Source organism: Lampetra planeri, chromosome 30 (genome assembly GCF_965212315.1).
Source record: "Lampetra planeri chromosome 30, kcLamPlan1.2.h2, whole genome shotgun sequence".
In the NCBI taxonomy this organism is placed as follows: Eukaryota; Metazoa; Chordata; class Hyperoartia; order Petromyzontiformes; family Petromyzontidae; genus Lampetra; species Lampetra planeri.
The window spans coordinates 8,833,744-8,854,299 of record NC_136136.1 but is presented as its reverse complement, the minus strand read 5'-3'; the positions used below and the strand labels follow the sequence as shown (position 1 = coordinate 8,854,299).

The following is a 20,556-nucleotide window of genomic DNA, read 5'->3' as shown; positions in this document are numbered from 1 at the left end:
GTCGTGAGAATTATTTTATTTTTATTATTTTATTATTTCCCTTCTACATGACTTTACCGAAAGAACCAAGAAGATGAATCCCTGCAGTCACGAAAGCTTGAAATCGAAAAATGTATATTTGTAATTTGCATGTACTCCCCGTGGTCGCGTGGATTATTCTCTGGGTCCTCCGGCTTTTCCTTCCACATTTAGAAACAACGTGCGTTTTAGAGTATTTGGCTACTACTATAAGTTTCCACGTGATGAGCCACTTCGTTGGGCTATCACTTGCCGCCAGGTCGCTTCTGAAAAATAGCTCAGTGGGCCTTACCTGGTAAAATAATAAAGTTTAGTTTTAGTTTAGTTCGTCTTCACACGACGCAGTGCGCTACTGTCGTTGACCTTCGAGCCATTGATGACAATTTCACAATCTTATGCCAGGGACCGTTTCCTCCACAAAACCACGGTAGACTTTCCACATCGTACTTATTGTACCGACCCCAGAGAGATGATGGGCTGAGTTTAACCCCAACTGGGTCGTAACCCCACCAGTTTAAACACCGACTTTCTCCTAGTTGGATTTCCCGTGGTCAAAACACTCGACAACCAGGCTATAAAGTTTAACTCCTGCGAATTAACTCAACCCAGTGTTGCTCCAGGATCAATAAAACGGTGGTTGTCCTATAGGGCGATTGGTCTTCGCATTGGGAATGTGGAACTCCCATCATTAGGTCAGGGCCACTCATTTGAACAACAGGGGAGACGCTTTGGACTTGGTTACGAGAGCCCAATTGCTCATCTCCCTTGCGCGACCGTTCTGTAACCGAGATTACACAATCGTCTTCCTGCAAGCCGTGGAAGATTGCCCGTCGAGACGAGCCACGTGGAGTTTCAAAGACGCGGCAGCGCGAGAGGCGTTGCCGTTGATGCTTTCCTCGAAGGTGGCGAGTTCGTTTGTTGTTTTAAACCGTTTGCACTGCCGGGTCACGAATGCCATTCAAAAGGTATGCGTCTTGGCCGTGGCACTGGTCTGATTGCAATTTGTAAATACTGCACCGTGCTGTAATTTTAATTTAAGGAATAAAGTAATTGCTGAGTGGCTTTGTCAATTCAGTTCGTTTCGGAGCCAATGTGTCTCGGTGTTTATATGAACATTGGGCAGAGCCCATCTCTGTAAAGTGGCCGTCTCTTTTTATTGATAGGAGCACCACCTCGGATACTTTAAACAGAATCAATGCCACGTCGCTCTCTCTCTCTTGCACTGTCAAAGCATCGTTATACTGGGGGATTCATCTGCAAGGCATCACCTGGCATCAGAACACGTTGCTCAATTTGTTTTTACATCTCAGCTCTGAAAACAATTCCGAACACAGGTAACAATCATATACACCCCCCCCCCCATTACACATTTGTCCAACATGATGTATCACCAGCGACACTCATAATATCGGCTAAAAAACAATGTTCCTCCCAGTGTTTTCCTATTTTATTCTCAAAAGTTACGTCTCATCAAAGCGCTTAATGTTTTTATTCCTTTTAAGGGTTTTACGGTTAACTTTGAAATAGATTTTAATATTATTTATACGCATTACATTTAGCCTCGAGTTTGATTTATTTTGCTGTTCATTTTGTGTCCAGGGCCGACTTGCGTTGCCCGAGCTGTGGCATTGTGGGACCGTGACAGACTGGACCAGAGGGCAGACACTGGTTCGCCTATGACCCTATGTGGACCGTTCAGGGACAGGATGAAAAACAAAAGCTCTTACAAAGTAGACCGACAGAAGAAACTACCTTTAACTGGAAATTACAAACCGATTTTATTGAGCTGTGACCACAACGGTGCATCGACAGATTATTGGGGGCGGATCGGGGATTTGTAGGCAATTAAACAACTGGCATTGTAAGTGCCCATCTCCAGTTATGATTCTAGGAATAATAGATTGCAGGTGCTCCTAAATTAATCATGGCTAGAACCATATAAAAGTGAGGCTTCGGTCTGCAGCTCAGAGGACCTCGCTCCATTTCATGCAGGACACTCGGTGATTTCTGAAAACCTCTTATTGTATGAAACTCTGTTTCCGCAGCATTATGTGATGCAGGAGAATATTGGAATATAAAAACATTTTCCAAAGCCTACTTTAGGAGCTGCTGTTGCTGTTCGAAAGAGAAGAGACACAACTCGATAGCGGGTAAACTTGTATAATTAACAACTTTGACCTTGAGAAGGGTGTGAACTGAGATGTGTTGTGGTTAAAGAAAGATGGGAGTGGTAGTGTAGCGGTTAGCGCGCTGCACTACAAACTCATCGACCCGAGCTCGATTCCCACTCAGAACCAACACCAGTGACAGTTATCAGAACTGGTCATAGCCCTCACCTAGGTCGACTCGGCCTCAAATGAGTACCTGGTGTGCTGTGTAAATATCACCACTGGGGAGACAAAGGCGGCTAGGCTTGGTGCTGGACACACACCCCCTCGTGTACTGTTCCGGCCTTCATAGGTGCTCGCTAACAGCACTTGTCCCAACAGTTTGTTCAGGCTATACAGGGGGGTCTTTGTTAAAGAACGACTAATTGTGCTATGTGGCCGCTCAAAGCTGGGAGAATGCTCACAGCCAACAACCGGAGTCAAGCAGCAAAATGTAGAGGCAGCCAAGGAGCCGAGAGGTCACCGAGGAGACAGTGTCTGGAACGAGAGGCTGCGTCTATCCCAGAGGCAGGCTGTGTCCTTCAGGCCCAAGGCTGTACCGGCGCGAGACGACACGAGTTCTCTTGACGCTGCGAGCGGGCAAGCTCTCACTACTTTAAGTAGGGTGTGTTTCTCTGTAGCCAGGGTACCCCAAGCCATTTTGTGCTCTGCCCACTGCCTTAAGGACGTTCCCAATAAAACGCGGTTTTGGCCTCAAAAATGTTTGCGTCCTGGTCACTGAGCAATACCAGTCATCTACTGTGCATCTCCCACCCCACAGCCAGCTTGTAACGTTGACAACATAGGGGAGGCCTTTATTTAGCAGTGGATCATAGTGGAATGACGAGAGCACAGATGTAACTGACAGATTGTACAGCTTAACCAGCCTTGACACATTGTTGACCATCTGGAAAAATATTATTTTAATTTGAAAAACGTTGTTCTCTCTTGAACTTTGACAACTGTGACATCGATATCAATCGGACGGTTCAGCTTCCGCTTTCTCATCGTACGTTCCATCTCGCTACCTCCGATCTGCCCCCAGTGGCCTCCATGTCAAGCCCCGTCTCTCGAACCGGACGAAGCGAACGTCGTTTCTCCGTCACAGCTCGTCGCCTGGAATTAAATCTACTTCTCACTCGACCACACATTGGCGTTGGTGTTGTCCTTCTGTCGGAATCTGGAGACTTTGCTATTCTCCGTGCCTCTTAAAGTTCAATCCGCGAGCGTGAAAATTTTTATAATGAATGATTGTCATTTGATGAAATTTCGAATTTCTTGCTGCGTCATCGTATAATTAAAGCGAGCGGACCATGGCAAATGGGATCACGGAACTACTTTCTGAATTAAGTCTTGTCAAATCGCCTCATAAGAGGTGGACCTTCTCATGTCCTGCTAAAGAGGCACTTGTGGGCATGAATATCAAATCGAAATATTCTATTCTCAGAGCTGGAATCTGGAACACTGAATGCAAACCACATTGACCGCGATGGGATTAAAACATAAATGGTGACCAGGATGAAACCATGAGCTTCCGTGAATTATAAAACCTGGTTGAAATCGTGGGAAGCCTCAACCTAGACTTAAACCCAAGATCTTCGTAGCAGTGCCAGACGCCGAGCCTCCCGACCACGACCAGAAAGGGACATCTCTCTCTTGGCCGCTTTTTCCCTCCACATTTACAAACACGCACGCGTACTTGGCTCCTATAAATTTCCGCGTGACGAGAAGCCATTTTTGTTGAGCTATCAATTGCGACAGCCAGGTCACTTCTGAAACAGAGCTACGTAAGCTCAAAGTTGTTGTTATTCATATTCAACGTGGAAGCCCGTCGTCGTCAGGCCTGCCCAGCGGCAACGCCGGCGGAGGAATCGTCGCCGGTGACGAAGAGGTGCGTCTTCTTGGAGGAGGCGAGCATGTGAGCGGCGCGGGCGGCGCCGACTACGGCGGCCAGACGCGTCGCCTCGTAGCGCGAGTAGAGCACCGTGCAGGTCCACGCGGCGTCGGCCGCACGCGACTCCGCGTCGGCCGCCGACGCCACGCGCAGCATGTTGCACACCTCGCTGTAGAAGTGCGGGTACGTGGGCAGCTCGTAGAAGATGAGGTGGCGCACGCCACGGATCGAGTAGCTGCAGGGATTTGGGGGTGGGGCGGGGGGGGAGGAGACATCGCGCGTTAGCGTGGACAGACGGACGGTCGGACGGAATGGATGTTACGACGAATGGATGGAAAGGCAATTGGGCAGATGAAGAGACGGACGTGAACACACAGGTGCATGGATGTTGGTGCAGACAGATGGATGGAGAGATACGTGTGGCTGCATATTGAAGTTCAGTGCAGTGCACTGGTATGCGAGTGGTATTGCAGCGCGGTGCAGCAGATTGTGTACGTGCACACGCACAGTCCACCGCTAGCCGAGGGTCACCACGTCGGTCAGTGCGGAATGGTGAAGGCAGCAAGCACAGACGTGCGTGTATAGTAGAATACTACAATATATATTGCCACACTGCTGGTCACAGCATAGCCCCAGCGGCCTATTAAAGCCTATTTAATTGCATGGTTGGGTCGCCCATCCAAGTACTATCCCGGTTTAAAACGGTGTTCAGCTTCCGAGATGCGACAAAGTCTCGGGGCTCGTTGCGGGCGGTTTGGTCGAGGTCAAGGTAGGCACGGCTAAATTGGCGTGTGGCGTGCTGCGTTCTGCGCGCCGCGTGTGGCGAGCGGGTGCGGCTGCTTCGCCCCACCGCTTGTAGAAGTGGAAGCGCTCCGTGTAGAGCAGGAAGGGCCGCACGCCGCGCAGGAAGCTCTTGCGGGCGCGCACGACGCGCACGGACGGCGTGTACTCGCACACGTGCGCCGCGCGCACGCCCTCGCGCGCCAGGTGGTTTCGCAGGCGCACGTAGTCGAAGTAAGACGGCACGAACACCATCGTGTGCGCCATGACAGCGTCGCGGTACTGGGGCAGCACGTGCTCCACGAAGTAAGCGAACCTGCGGATGGCAGCACGTGACTATTGTGCTCCGCGCGACAGCGATTCGACGAATGCGTACACGTGCCCGCGTACGCGTACGTGTGTGCGTGTGAATAAACCTGTGTGACAAGTGTCAATGTGTGCGTCGTGCCTGGCGTTGGCAATCTCAGTGGCGCTGTCGGCCTCGATTCGCTGAAACACGTGCGGGAGCTGCACCACGACCTGGCTGATGGAGCCCAGCAATGGAGTGTTCCTCACTTGCACCTGCACACACACACACAGACCACGTCGTCATGTGTGTGCTCCTATTGTCTGCGTGCTCGTATCTGCATGTATCTGCCCGTGTGACCACGTGTATGCCCCAGCGTGTCCATGTTTGCGTGCGTCTCCATGTATCGTTATGCTCCCCCTCCCCCCACACCCCCGAGTGTTCGTGCGCATTTCCCCAAGAGTCCCCGCGCGCCCGCGTCACCTGGCCGCGGTAGTTGCTGGCGTGCCGTGACACGAGCGCGTGCAGCAGCGGGTGGGGCAGCGCGCTCAGCAGCAGCGTCTGGCGGTAGTGGCGCGCGTGGCCGTCCAGGCTCCAGGGCCGCACGCGCGAGAAGTCCACGCCGTGCGGCTCCAGCGGCTGCAGGTTCACGTGCGCTGCCAAGTGCTGCCGGAGCGGAGGGTGGGTTGGGGGGGGGGCACGGCGACAGTCACGTATGTGTACATCATGGAAACGAAACCAGAAAACTAAAATAACATTATTGGTACCGAGGCTCCCACAAGGCAATGCAGGAGGGCGTGTGGGGCACAGTTTGGCGCCAGCTATCGTAGAGTGCCGTCATGTCACTACGGTTCTCTGCGCCGAGTACAATGTCATCAAAAACCACGGCGCTAAGTCTCTCTAAATAAAATCAATGCCGAGCCGAGATTCAGGTGCGTCAGGCAGCTTCTCAGTCAGCGATGGCCATTCCACATTTCTGTGCCATGTTTTCGTGCCTCCTCCATAATCGTTGAATAATTACTCACAAACCACTCAAATGGGATTACACATTGCAATATCGCCCCCTTTTAGTAAAATGACTGCACTACTATCTGTGAAACACAGCGCCTTCACGAGAGCTAAGAATGACGCTCGTACCAACTGTACTCAATAATTCGTAACGTGCGTTTCTGCGTGCGTGCATAGGTGCGTGGGTCACCATGACGTGCTCCCAGTTCTGCATGAGGTAGACGTCGGTTTGGTCCAGCACGAGCAGCTCGATGGACGAAAGGAAGTCAAAGTCTCGCGTCGCCTCCCCCGGCGCCCCCAGCACCGTGCGTAGGCCCAGGGGCGACGCCACCACCACGTCCGACGCGTAGAATGGCGCGTAGAGACGCACGCCTCGTTTCAGCAGCGCCATCCCTGTGCGTGCGTGCGTGCGTGCGTCATCGGTCACTATATCATTTTTCATTTGTGGTTGCCGCGATAGCGAGATGTTAACGACCTCAACTGGTATACAGGAAGAGGTGGGTACGGTCCTGACCCGGACGCCTGCTGCTGTATATTTGGAGTTTACGTGTTCTCTCTCCCCGTGGTCACGTGGATTTTTCTCCGTGTCCTCCGGTTTTTCCCTCCACATTTATTTGGCTGCTATAAATTTCCACATAAGCCACTTCGTTGAGCTATCATTTGTGGCCTGGTCACTTCTGAAAAATAACTATATAGCTTAGTGGGCCTTATCTGCTAAAAGAAAAAAAAGAAAAGTTTTTTTTTCGTTTCAAATGGCAATGCGCATTTTTTTGCGTGTACGACACGATAATTTTATCGCCGCGATCATCGGAGGCCACGCACCGAAGCGGAAGTGGTCGTCGTTGTTGCCAGAGAAGATGGCGAGGTAGTCGTCGGGCCGGCGCAGATTGTGCGGCTGCTCCTCGCCGGGGTCGCGGCCGAACTCGCGGGTGAAGCGAGCGCGGTGGCTCACCTCGACGCGGGGCGCTCCCTCGCGGCCATCCCCACCCAGCAGCGCCACCAGCGTGGTCACCACACGCCACGCCGCGTCGCGCGTCGGCACCACCACCAGCACCTGCAAGCGGCGGGAGTTCGGACGCGTGCGGGAAAAGATGTGATCACACAAAAATAAAAAAAAAATTTAAAACAAAGATAAAAATTTTCCCATATAGCTTTAACAGACTGTCGGGGCAAGTGCTGTTAGCGAGCACCTATGAAGGCCGGTACGGCACACGAGGGGGTGGGTGGCCGACGCCATGCCGCCTTCGTCTCCCCAGTGATGATGTTTACACACCACACCAGGTACTCATTTGAGACAGAGTAGACCTAGGGGAGGCCCATGAGCGGTTCAGATATTTTTCACTGGTGTTGGCCATGAATTGGAATCGAACTCGGGACGCCAGGTTCATAGTGCAGTACGCTAACCGCGACACTACCGCACACATGCAAGCTCACATACACGCAAAAAACAAGGCTACACAGACATGCGTGCATGCCAAAATACATCAACACACTCGCAGACACACATATACACAGACACAAGCACACACATTGATAGGCACGGACACACACACACGTGCACACTGACACACACAGACACGCATACACATGGTGGTCACTTTGAATTGGAACATTCAATGTGGCCGTAATGGTGAATGGAGTCATGCATAAGGTGGAAGGTCAGGACTCGAATAAGCCGGGTTTTCTCGTGCAGTGAATTGACGGTCAGAATATTTTTGGGTTTTCAATTAATATGGCCACACGTCAGCTAGAGAATTGTACATGTAGCTTTGACCACTTTTCTAGAACAGGATACATTAGAAAGTTCAGTGGGCACTAAGAGGTCATTGGAAAATGTTTCTCATAAGAATATCAACCCGTTGATAAATTTGGCAGCTTTCAGTTGGGCAAGTCCCAAATAGCGACGCAAATTCACACTTAAGTTTGGTACGTATTGGATCATCTTCACGAGACTTATCATGGCCCTATAGGATGCGACAGAGCTAATGCATACACGCTCTCAACCTTAAGACACATGGGGTTCACTTTCACCTTCGGACGGGTGAGGCCCTGGTCCCGGAACTCATCATCATCATCGACGTCGTTTGTGTCTTCCGCTTTATCCTCAAGTTGTCCGGCACCGCCCTCTGCGGCGACGTCCCTCCTGGCTCCGCCGCCTCTCCGCTTGCGCCCGCCGCGGCCTCGTCTGCTGCTCTCGGCCTCGCGGCGCCGTTCGGCGCGCCGCTGCAGCACGCCGTTGTTGGCGAGCACGCGGCCGTTGGCCTTGAGCACGTGGTTGAGCACGTGCAGGCAGTAGAGGCGGCGCACGTCCTCGCCGGAGCCCAGCGGCGAGCGCTCGGGGTAGAAGAGGTCACGGTACGACGTGAACAGCGACCACAGCTCCTGCTGCAGCGGCGTGAAGAACGGCGCAGGAGAGTCCGGCTTCACCGGCTTTCCGTCGCCTACCGGGGAGAGAACAGATGAGGAATGCGGCCGAGTTGTTTGTCATCGCGGACCAGTGGCCCTCTCTTCTGCCCCTTATCTGCACGTGGCAGTACTCGAGTGCCCGTGTGTGCGTGATAATTCTCGTGTTTGTACACACATGTATGCGTGGGGAACGGTAGTGTAGTGCTCAGCGCACTGCGCTACAAACCCGATGACCTGAGTTCGATTCCCGCTCACGGCCATCAACACCAGTGACGATAATCTGAACCGGTCCTGGACCGCCGCTTGGTCGACTCAGCCTCAAATGAGTACCTGTGTGGCGTGTGTAAACATCGCCACTGGGGAGACGAAGGCGGGCCGGGCGTGATGCTGGCCACCCACCCCGTCGTGTGCCGTGCCGGCCGTAATAGGTGCTCGCTAACAGCACTTGCCACCCTACCAGTCTGCTAAAGGCTACGTGGGGGAACATTAGTCTTGCGCACGCACCGTGAGCCTGCGCGTTCACGTGTCTCCACGTGCGCTCGAGGGGGGGGTGCAGGGCGAGCGGCGCTGCCCCCGTTCCCAAGCGGGGGGCCCCGGCCTGCTTCTCCAGGCTCCACGAGCAGTGCAGCTGCCCCAGGCACGGCCACTGATGAAACACACGCACACGCACACGCACGCACACACGCACGCACACACACGCACACACACACACGCACGCACACGCACACACACGCACGCACGCACACACACACACGCACACACGCACACACACACACACGTACACACACACGAGCACCCACTTATCCCCTTCACCCTATTAATAATATAAAACACAATAATCATGAGCATAGTGGTGGTGTATATTAGTAACACATAAATAACCCCCCCTTCACATATCTGCCCCTCCACGGTGATTTTCTGTCTTGTTTTAGTTTGCGTCAAACTTTGACCCATAACAACTGAGAGCGGGTCCTTCCCTATAAGCACTTGGCAGTTCATCAGCATTGGTTCAAGCCAGCCTGACTTTGCTGACCAGACACTGAATGTTAAACCTGGTTCAGTTTGCTTGTGTAGAACCAATGCTGCTGAAATTACGTAATCCCAGGCCGTGTTACGGGAGGTGTAAAATCACTTCACGCCAAGAGACGGATGTGTGAAGGATGTGTATTGTCTGCTTATTTATTTATCAGAATTTTTAATTTGCGATCAGATGCTTTGCGCCTTAATAATAATAAACTCAGGCGATTCCCTGTGAATGCATCACACTTCCTGTTGACTCAACTTCTTTCTCTGGGTAATTCCTGGCCTCTAACCCAGGAGAATTCCAGAGAACCACCATTGACTGTGGTGGTTGATATGTTGGAGGTGGTGGTGGTGATAGCAGTGGTGAAACGAGTGGTGGCAATGGAAAGTGTTTGTGGTGGCTGTGATGACCGCAGTGTTGGTTGAAGTACGCTGTTCGGATCGGTAGCTCTGGGGTTCACGCGCTGTGCTAACACCGCAGCAACCCAAGCCATTGCCCGGGCCACGAGCACCAACACTGTCACGACCACTTGACAGGCTCCACCCAACTTAATTCTAGCTTTGAAGCTTTCGTGACTGCAAGCATTCATATTCTTAGGTTTTTTTCGTTAAAGTCACGTAGGTAAAAAATTAAAATTAATAAAAGTATTTGCGCAAGTTGGGTGGATATTCTTAGGTTTTTTCCGGTAAAGTCACGTAGGTAAAAAAATACAAATTAATAAAAGTAAAATAAAAATATCATTATTTTATTTTAATTTTACTTTTGTTAATTTCATTTTTTTACCTACGTGACTTTACCGGAAAAAACCTAAGAATATCCACCCAACTTGCGCAAATAAACGACGGTCCGTTTCAAGCGCAGTCGCAGCACAAACCTTCACGATCTCCGTGCTCCGGTTGCCTCGGTCGAGCAGCGTCTTAACCTCCCCCGGCTCCAGCTCGTACGCCAGGTGCTGCACGAACGGGTCTGAAGCCACGGCACAGCGTGGCACAGCACGGCACAGCGTGGCACAGCACGGCACAGCGTCAGGCTCCAGACACACGCTGCCGCAAGTCAATTGACTGGCCCCACCTTCCTGTGTGTCCAGTCGTGGTTACAGCGCTCAACTGACAATCGGAAGGTTACGGCTTTCAATACCAGTTGAGGGATTGACCCGTCCCAACACCGTTTTTCCTCTGGGGTCGATAAAAGAACTACCGCTTTGCGGGAGCTGACAGCAGTAGTCCTATGGAGAGCATCTCTTTGCCTTGTCATAGGAATGTGCAATTTCCTTCAATGGCTTAGGGCTGTGAGAAATAAAACGAATGCTATGACATATCAGCGGAAAAATACTATCCTGGTGCCTACCATGTGACAGCACGGAGCAAAAATTGAGGTGTAACACGAGGACACCTGTAAGGTGATCACTATATTTAATGCACATTTTAAAGCAGCAGGATACCATCATGTAGTATATGATGTACATTATATGCACGAGAATAAATTAAGTAACGTATCAAGTGTCTTGTACAATAAATGCATTTGGATACCTTTTGCCGTATAGTTACGTAGCATGGTTTTTCTGTGCATACCAGCATCTTTATGAAGCCACGTTAACAATTATCAATGTGCGCCATACCCCCTTCCCCACCTAGCCCCCCGCCCCCCACCAGCCCCCCCCACGCACGGTTTAACGCAACAGCCTCCTCCGCTCACCATCTGAAGACACCTGCATCACGTCTCCCTCCACCTTCTCCTCCTCCGCGCCACTCTGGACTGGGACGACCGTGTCCAGGCTGAAGGCCTCGGCGTGCACGCGATCCACAAACTGGCCCTCGAAGCCCGCCAAGTCGCCCGCCTCCACCTCTGGCGACTCCTTCTTCCCCTTCTGCTGCGCGGCCTTCAAGCTGCGGCCGCCCCCCTTTGAGTTGGCGACGCCATTTTTAGTTTTCGTGCTGCCCAGTTTCGCCTTGACGGCTTCATCCTCTGCGTCGGTGCTGCCCCTTTTTCCTTTACCGTCGCCTCGGTTGGCTTCCGTGCTGCCCTCTTCTGCATCAGTGCTGAGAACATCGTCCTCCTCTTCATCTTCCCCTTCATCTTCCTCCTCCTCCTCCTCCTCCTCAGCGGAATCGTCGACCTGCAGAGACGGTGTGCGTGACTGTTTACGGTCAAAAGCTGGAGGACGTTTAAACAAATTTTGGAAACCGCCTGATGATGCTCGTTCTAACTACCAGCAACACGTCCGTACCCAATAGTTGTGTGTGGACTGTTCTGCAACATACTACTGGTGGTGCTGCTGAAGCAGGAAAAATTAACCCGTAAAAACAACGTTTTTCACTATACATCCTTTATATGCGTGGCATCGGGGCGGCTAGAGTCTTCTCGTCCTCTGGCTTGAGATGGCTGCCACCTATGGGTCAGATGATTGTCTGGCAGCATTAACCAATTGGTAAATAAATATTTTTAAAAAATTCCCTAAAACAGTGTAAAATTTTTGAATTGTTTTTCACGAACATTAATTGTCACGCACAACGAGTCTGTGTGCAAAATGTCAGCTCGATTGGATCACGGGAAGTGGGTTAAAAAGAAAGATTTCCATGGTCCTAAGCAAGCAAGCGAACTTAATATAAAGGATTTAAAAAACGTGGCACGTTCATTCACGTGACAACTTTATTAGTTGTCTGTGTCAAAATAACATCCACCTTCAAGGATCTCCCCTGGTCAAACAAGTATGAGGTGGTGTTGATTCCGGTTGGAGACTCCCACCCCCCTGCCCCCATGCAGTGGTGAAAATTTTACAGTTGAGCCATACGATCGTGATAATAATTGTTACAGTAACAACTGAATAACTGTGAAGGAGACAGGGATACAGCAACATTTGTCGCTGCAGATATATTTCCAGCCCTGAAATTAGTGGCTTCCCACCATAAGAAACACTAAGACAAATGAGTGATGGACGCCTGGAGCATCTCCTCATCACCACTCACCACTGCCTCCTCCTCCTCCTCTTCCTCCTCCTCTTCCTCCTCCTCCTCCTCCTCGTCGCTGGTCTCGGGATCGGCTTCGTTGCCACCCAGCAAGCCGATCAGCTGCTGGTAGTGTGAGGGCGCCGCTGCTGCCTCCAACTCCTCGTCCACCTCGTCTGAAGCGCTCGAATCGCCCTCGTCCAAAAGTGTCTCCTTCATCCGTACACGCGGGTGAATCGGGGACGGAAGATAACCAGGGCATGAGTTAGCAGAAACAAAGATCCCCCGTGTAGCCTGAGACAAGTGTTGTGTGTGAACACCCTTGAAGACCAACATGGCTCACGAGGGGGTGGTGTGGACAGAAACACACCTGGCTGCCTTTATATCCCTAGTGATGATGTTTACACACCGCACCAGGTACTCATTTAAGGCTGAGTCAACCTAGGAAAGGCCCAGGAACGGTTTAGATAGTTGCCATTATTGGTCGTGAGCGGGCACCGAACTCAGGTCACCGGGCTTATAGCATAATCTTCCAACCACTGCACCACCGCTCCACCCGATCCGCCAATACAAAAAAAAGATCCCCGTATAACCTTAACAAACTGTTAGGGCAAGTGCTGTTAGCGAGGCCGACACAGCATACGAGGGGGTGGGTGACCAGCACCACGCCCGGCCGACTTTGTCTTCTTCGTGGCAATGTTTACATATTGCACCAGGTACTGATTTAAGGCCGAGTCAACCTATCCGCCATACACCCATACCAACAAAGACAAAGATCCCCCGTATAGCCTTAACAGACTGTAGGGGCAAGTGCTGTTAGCGAGCACCTATGAAGGCCGGAACGGTACACGAGGGGGTGGGTTGCCAGCACCACGCCCGACCGCCTTTGTCTCCCCAGTGGCGATGTTTACACACCGCACCAGGTACTCATTTCAGGCTGAGTCGACCTAGGGGAGGCCCAGAACCGGTTCAGATAATCGTCACTGGGTGTTGGCCGTGAGCGAGAATCGAACCCGGGTCGCAAGGTTCATAGCGCAGCGCGCTAATCGCTACACTACCACTCCCCATACCAACACACACACACCCAGCTGCAAGCTGCATGCATCCATTCCTGACAATGCCACCCCTCCATTCACTCATGTGTATGGCCGGGATTCTCATCACATCCTCACTGCTCCACATTTCCTATAAACCCAGCAGCATCCGGGCGCATGCAAGGGGATTTTATAAACCCCGACTAACTTACTCACCACTTTAGGGGCAGCATCAGAAAACGCTCGCTTGGAAGCCCTGGTGGGAAGAAAAAAAACAGCGGATGTTAAACGTTATTCTTTACAAGAGAAATCATTCGTTTGGGTATATCCGGGGGTCTTCCTGCTCACACGAGTAAAGGAGTCGTGCTCATCTCATTCTCTGTTGGCTACCCTGCGTAGTAGCACTGTAGTAGTGGAAATTCCACATTGTTATGGCAGGGCCAGTCATTCACTATGAAAGACAATTGACTCACGTGAACACATTTAAGTTGTGCAGTACAGTGTTGGCAGTGATGCTCAAGAACAAAAAAACCCCAAAAATTACACATTTGAACCTTATGTCGGGACCCCGGGGTCCCGAATAAACGAAAGTCAAAATCGTAATTAATTATTGTATTTTTGGCGACTCCATCCCACCGCGCACATAAACGCCGCGACCCGCTTGGCGCGGATCATTCTGTTGTCATGTCGAATGCAAGAATGCACAGAAGAAACAAAACTTTTAAACTTTGATTAGCGCATCGTGTAGAGTGCATCGAGAGGAACAGATTGCGATATTGCTTGCCTTCAACAGACATAAAATGCCGTCGCAACGCAGTTTATGTGAGAGCCGGGGACTTATGGGACCCTGGGGTCCTGCCATAAGGTTCATTTGTGAGTAACACTGCCCTAAGAAGAAGAAAATACGAAAGGTAACGTTTTGGCAATGTCTCTTCTTTAGGAATCTGAAAAGAATCTCTCAGAAGCCTAAGAAATAACCTCTCAGGACCCCGTACCTCCGATGAGGACAGATGGATACGTTCGGTTGCGAAAGAATTTGAACATACATACGTGTTAACTATAGTGTGGAGTTTTGGTTATCTGCCCTTGTAAGTGGACCTCGTTTGAGTTTGCTGGCGTTACCAAGCGGGGCTGTTGTACTACACGACACACACACACATGCTTCATGCTCACAAATCTCAAGAATGGTGCGGACCTGTACTGTTTTCCCCGCAACTTGCACTGCATTTTAACAACTCGTTCCGCTGTACGCAGCCACCATAGCCTACAATACACGTTAGATATGCTGGTCACCCATCAAAGCCCCTATCTATACAAACCTGCTTAGCTTCCCAGACATTAAAACTAAACAGTACTATGTTTTGAAATAAAGACTCTGTCTACTCGACAGACCTGCTCTCCACCTGAGGACGGCTGCTTGCGTTGTGGCCGAAACGTCGTGAGAATTATTTATTATGTTTTATTTTTATTATTTTATTACTTCCCTTCTACGTGACTTTACCGAAAGAACCAAGAAGATGAATCCCTGCAGTCACGAAAGCTTTAAATCGAAATTTAGTACTATGTTTATTTTACCAGGTAAGGCCTACTGAGCTGTAGAGATATTTTTCAGAAGCGACTTGGCTACAAATGACAGCTCAATAAAGTGGCTCATCGCGTGTAAATCTATAGGAGCCAAATACTGTACTCGCTTCAAATATGAGGTTTCTTTACAGAAAGTGACGGTAAAAAATAAATCTACGCAGCACACTGCTACATGCGTGCGTGACGTCACTGCACAAGAGCCCCCCCTTGATTAATAGTCATGCACCACGCGTGGAAATTTACATGAACGCAAAAGGTCGCGCACTCCACATGCTGCACCCCTCCCCTCCTTAATAATCATGAGCGGGTGACGTCACTCCACATGCCGCACCCCTCCCCAATAACCATTAGCGTTTGACGTCACTCCACATGCCGCACCCCTCCCCAATAACCATTAGCGGGTGACGTCACTCCACATGCCGCACCCCTCCCCAATAACCATTAGCGGGTGACGTCACTCCACATGCCGCACCCCTCCCCAATAACCATTAGCGGGTGACGTCACTCCACATGCCGCACCCCTCCCCAATAACCATTAGCGGGTGACGTCACTCCACGTGGGACAACACCCCCCCCCCCACCCTCATTAATAATGAGCTGAACAACTTATTTCCATTTAATATTTCAGACTTACTGCAACATACACCGGTCATAGGACGGGTAAATAAAGCTACTGTAGTTACAAATAAAAACCTCATCAACGACCCCCCCCCCACCCCACGATTTCCATGCTCGGCGTTGATCTTCCACGAAAACTACGGCGCTCCGTCCACCGTTTTGAGAACAGCACACCTCCTCCCAAGAGGAGAATTAAAGACGACCCACGGCGTGTGACTGCGGCCACCAAGAAGCGGACAACGAACGACCACGTTGCGAGCAAATACATCCTCCGCCGGGCTCCACGTGGAGGACTGAGCGGTCCAAGTCGCGCGAGTCGTGCATGGGTCACACGCAGACTTCAACTTTGACGTGCGATTTGCACATAATTGCCACACGCTCGAGCGAGAGAGAGATAACTCGTGATAGCAAGGTCGCTTCTGAAAACAGATGTATAATATAAAAACAAACTTTTGATCTAAAGCTTTCGTGACTGCAGGGATTCATATTCTTGGTTCTTTCGGTAAAGTCGAAACGTCGTGAGAATTTTTATTGTTTAATATTTTTTATTTTATTATTTCCCTACTAGGTGACTTTACCGAAAGAACCAAGAATATAAAAAAAAAATTTAGTTTTAAAGCGCTGTACTCAATCGGTATATGTTAGTGGGGGGGGGGGGGGGTGTGGTACGGCCACGCCGCCCAACTCGACGCACCGCAGCCCGGCCCGGAGGCGCTAGGCGAGGTCGGTGCTTCACCGCCGGCCTCGCAAAAGCGCCTCGATCGACTGACCCCTCGGTGACCGGGTGCTCCTCCCCGAACTGCTTGAGGTGCTTGCGCTGCCGCTTGGACAGCGACTTGACGATGTCCGCCCTCTTCATTCCCCGGCGGCGCTTCATTGTGAACGAAAAAAAACACGAGCGAACGACTGAAACCAACACAACCCTCACCCAGCCACCACGTGTCGCACGCGTGGTGGTGGTGAACGCGCCTTGAGTCTAGCGCCCCCTCTGGACTTGGTGGACACGAGTGGTATTGCAGGTAGTCCCCGAGTTACGACGGTTCGACTTACGCTATTTTCGACTTACGATGGGGGAGTCGGAACGCATCTCCATCGTAAGTAGAGGACTGTCTGTATTTTGATTTGAAGCTTTCGTGACTGCAGGAATTTATACTTTTTGGTTCTTTCGGTAAAGTCACGTAGGTATAAAATAAATCGCAACACAAGCGTCTGATGATTTATTTTAGATATATTTGTTTAATATGCAGGGTTGTCTCTCCCATAAGTCTGGAATCATAGGGAAAATAATACAATAAAAGGCAATAGCAACGCTTTTATTCACAGAACGTGCTCAACGTGTCAAGAGTATTGTTCCTGATACACAACTCCAGCGAGCACACGGTTTAATTGGCGACTATAATGCGTCGCCGCAAATGGTTCGACACTGAATTTGGATGCTCGCGATCTGGATGCAGTCTGTTCAAGTCAACGGAAACCTTCCTCTGACTCCGATTTCCGATGAGTAGAATTATCTAGACTCGTTCTTCCTTACTCGGAGGCATCTTGGGTTTGCAGTAACAAATAAAAAAAATATGAATTCGTTATTTCCCCGATTCCAGACTTACGTATGTAGGAGATTGAACAGCATCATCATCAATTCGCGTCGTCACAACATCATGAGCCGTCAATTCATGCCGGTTTACTCCGTATTCTTGTACGAGCAAATTTGAGTTTTCGAGTCCAAACGGCGTATAGACGCTTCAATTCGGGCAAAAAAGTGTTTTTGTCTGTTTTGTGTTTCTCCCTTGTGATGGGACTGTGTTGGATGAATATTGAGATTTATAAGTGCACGAGGTTACCAATAAAGTCTGAATTCGTCTGTAATAAGTTAGACATTGATAAGGGGTTCACAGGTATGCAACATCATCATCATCACGATCCATGTGGGCAATAGACCCGTACGTGTCCACTGTACATTTCGCAATTAGTTTCCACTTTCCTCCTTTGTCTTGTGCCAATGTGCTCGAATAGCGCCACGTTTTTCTGGCACAAATCTCTTGTGTCGCCAAGTCATTCACTGTTAGGTCTTCCTTAACATTTTTACACACTTTTCATTTTCCTGTTGTCCATCCTACGTGTGTCCAAATAGTGCCAATTTCCTTCTCATCACTGCCTGTGTATCAGCTCTTATTTGCGCAAACTTTGTCTTACCTTTACGTTGGTAACTCTTTGGGTCCGTCTTAGATGCAGTATCCTTCTGTAGCAATACATTTTGAGTGGCAATATCTATAAATAAATGTACTTCTTCTTCGGACGGCTGATGTAGATGCAGGAGCAACGACTACAGTTTCACATTCATGTGGTCTGAGCCAGAAAACAGCGCAACAGGAGTAATCGGACTGCATCCCTGTGATGTGTCTCCTTCGTAGTTGCGGATCGGGCATTGCATCGTGAAATGTTGTATGGTCTCTTCCGGATGACCACAGTCGCACACGACTGGAGTTTTTAATGTCCATGTGGGCATCAGGTATCCGCATCTGCCGTGGTTTGTGAAGTGGATGCGGTTTAGCGTGGACCAGAGTCCACATCCCGACGTCTCCGGCAGGAATCCTCCAGCTCCGCCTCTTGTCTCACGCCAGCCTCAAAACCTGGGTCATGTCTCTCCCCTCTAACCCCTCTTCCTCACCTGTCTCACCCCTCTCACTCCCCTCTAGCCCTCTCCCTCACCACACCCCCACTCTACCTGCCTCACCCCTATCCCTAAACTGTCTCACTCCTTTAATTCTAGATTTGAAGCTTTCGTGACTGCAAGGATTCATACTCTTAGGGTTTTTTCGGTAAAGTCACGTAGGTAAAAATTAATAGAAGTAATAATTGAAATAATAATAGCCCCGCCCACCACCCCCACGTTCCATTCCCTGGTTACCACATTCAGATAAGCCCCTCCCCCCTTAACTTGTATTTAAAGGCTGGTCTCTTGGAATTTTGCCTCACTTGATGCAGTAAATTTAGCTGACGGTCCCACCTGATGACGGAGACTTGTGTTGCCTCCGAAACGTCGTGATTTATTATTTTATTTCTATTATTACTTCTATTGATTAAAATTTTTACCTACGTGACTTTACCGAAAAAACCTAAGAGTATGTCTCACTCCTCTCACGCACAAGCCTCTCCCATCTCAAGCACCTCTAACCCTTCTCCCTCACCTCTCTCACCCCACTCCCACACTTGTCTCATCTCATGTACTCACCCCCTCCTCACGCCTACTCCTCTCACACCTCACGGCCGTCTCACGCGGTCTCTCGCCTTTCGAATAAAAAGGCAGCGGATAGCGCGCCAGTGGTTCAACACGGAATCGAACCCAGGTCAAGGATTTCTCAATCCCAAGGCAGCAGCTGGTCGGATCACGTGGATTCGCACACACGAGACATTACAACTGGACATGTGAAAAAGAGCCTCATAGCTCATCAGATTCCTCAAGACAGCTGACGACAACACAATCATTGGCGTCAGCGTAGACAATCGGCCTCCTTCCAATGTCCTTAAACACATTTAGCTTACAAATTCCATCAACCGCACGGCCTCATGGGAGTGCATATTTTCAACAGCATTGGTTCAACACAATCAAAACTTTGCACCGTTTCCACATTAAGTGTCTCATCATTAGTCAGGCTTGCTTGAAGCAATGATTGTGAACTGCAAGATGTTTATAAGGACCCCTCTGTTAGATATGGGTCCACGTTCAACAAAACCCCACGTAATAACCCAAAACACAAAACGGGCAGTCATCGACTTACGAACCAGTCTCGTTCAAGATATATGTTCGCAAGTCGATCAGTTTGTAAATCGGAATGTGCTGTATTTAAATGCATACGGTCTGTTATAAAATGTGCTGCGGTTAAACAAAGGGAAGCATTGTTAAACCCATAACTAATATTGCATTTTTGCATGTAATACTTAATACTGATGCTGGCTTGCTTGTAACCCTGGGCGTAATGAGTCTCCACAGATATCCCCCGTATAGCCTTAACAGACTGTTGGGGCAATTGCTGTTAGCGATCAGCGCCTATGAAGGCCGGCACCATACACGAGGGGGTGGGTGGCCAATACCACGTTCGGCCGTCTTGGTCTCCCCCGTGGTAATATTTACACAGGTACTCATTTGCGGCTGAGTCGACTTAGGGGTGGCCCAGGACCGGTGCAGATAATCGTCACTGGTGTGGGCCGTGAGCGGTTGCAAGGACGCTCAAACGCACAAAAGCACTCAAGCCCAGTGGGAGGCCGCGACTCATGACATCTCGCTCCTCTGAACATAATAGTTCACCGTGCAGTTCGCAAGTGCGAGTTTGCGATCGAAAGCCGATGTAAAAAATATATTTCATGGCAGTGCGGATGCTCGAAACTCTGGTGTTCCTATGCCGAGGACTGCCTGTAAACAAAACTACTCTTAACCGTGGTCATGTACTGAAACAATATCAAGAATCCTGCAATCCGTGGTGTTATGCTAATATTGGCGACTTGACTCCACTTATCTGCAAGGAAAACCACTAAGGCAGGAAAGGGACGAAGATAGTTTGCGGACCCCACAACTCCCACGGATAAGTCGCTCGTAATGGTCTAGTAATTCAATATTCGATGACCGTATTGTTGGGTGTTCTTGCCAGCGGACCATTAATTTTTATTCAAAAACTAGCTGTCGGAAGTGTTACACTTGACACCATTTTTACATTTAGCCATTGAACAGTTTTTTAAAAATTAATTGATCCACACGTTCGTGTAAATTTTCTCTATGAACATTTTATTGTTTAATTTGTGTCTCCGTTTCTTATCCTT

The 20,556-nt window shown here is 49.9% G+C and overlaps 1 protein-coding gene across 1 annotated transcript; it reads right to left on the bottom strand.

The window, feature by feature from the left end:
- Positions 1 to 478: 478 nt before the first annotated feature.
- Positions 479 to 16,720, bottom strand: UTP25 (UTP25 small subunit processome component). The gene is made up of 13 exons (XM_078608691.1): positions 16,515 to 16,720; positions 13,759 to 13,798; positions 12,530 to 12,721; positions 11,259 to 11,679; positions 10,438 to 10,529; positions 9,044 to 9,185; positions 8,165 to 8,574; positions 6,956 to 7,187; positions 6,324 to 6,526; positions 5,609 to 5,791; positions 5,288 to 5,400; positions 4,910 to 5,155; positions 479 to 4,294 (listed from the first exon to the last, which is right to left on the bottom strand). The coding sequence occupies exons 1-13, from the start codon at positions 16,619 to 16,621 to the stop codon at positions 4,003 to 4,005; spliced, it is 2,673 nt and encodes an 890-aa protein (XP_078464817.1). The 5' UTR covers positions 16,622 to 16,720; the 3' UTR covers positions 479 to 4,002.
- Between the last annotated feature and the right edge of the window lie 3,836 nt (positions 16,721 to 20,556).

Coding starts and splice junctions, on each gene's coding strand:
- UTP25 (XM_078608691.1), bottom strand. CDS start 16,621: ATGAAGCGCCGCCGGGGAATGAAGAGGGCGGACATCGTCAAGTCGCTG. Junction 9,186..10,437: donor GGAGCACGGAGATCGTGAAG/GTTTGTGCTGCG, acceptor GTGTTTCATCAG/TGGCCGTGCCTGGGGCAGCT. Junction 8,575..9,043: donor CGTGAACGCGCAGGCTCACG/GTGCGTGCGCAA, acceptor TCTCCCCGGTAG/GCGACGGAAAGCCGGTGAAG.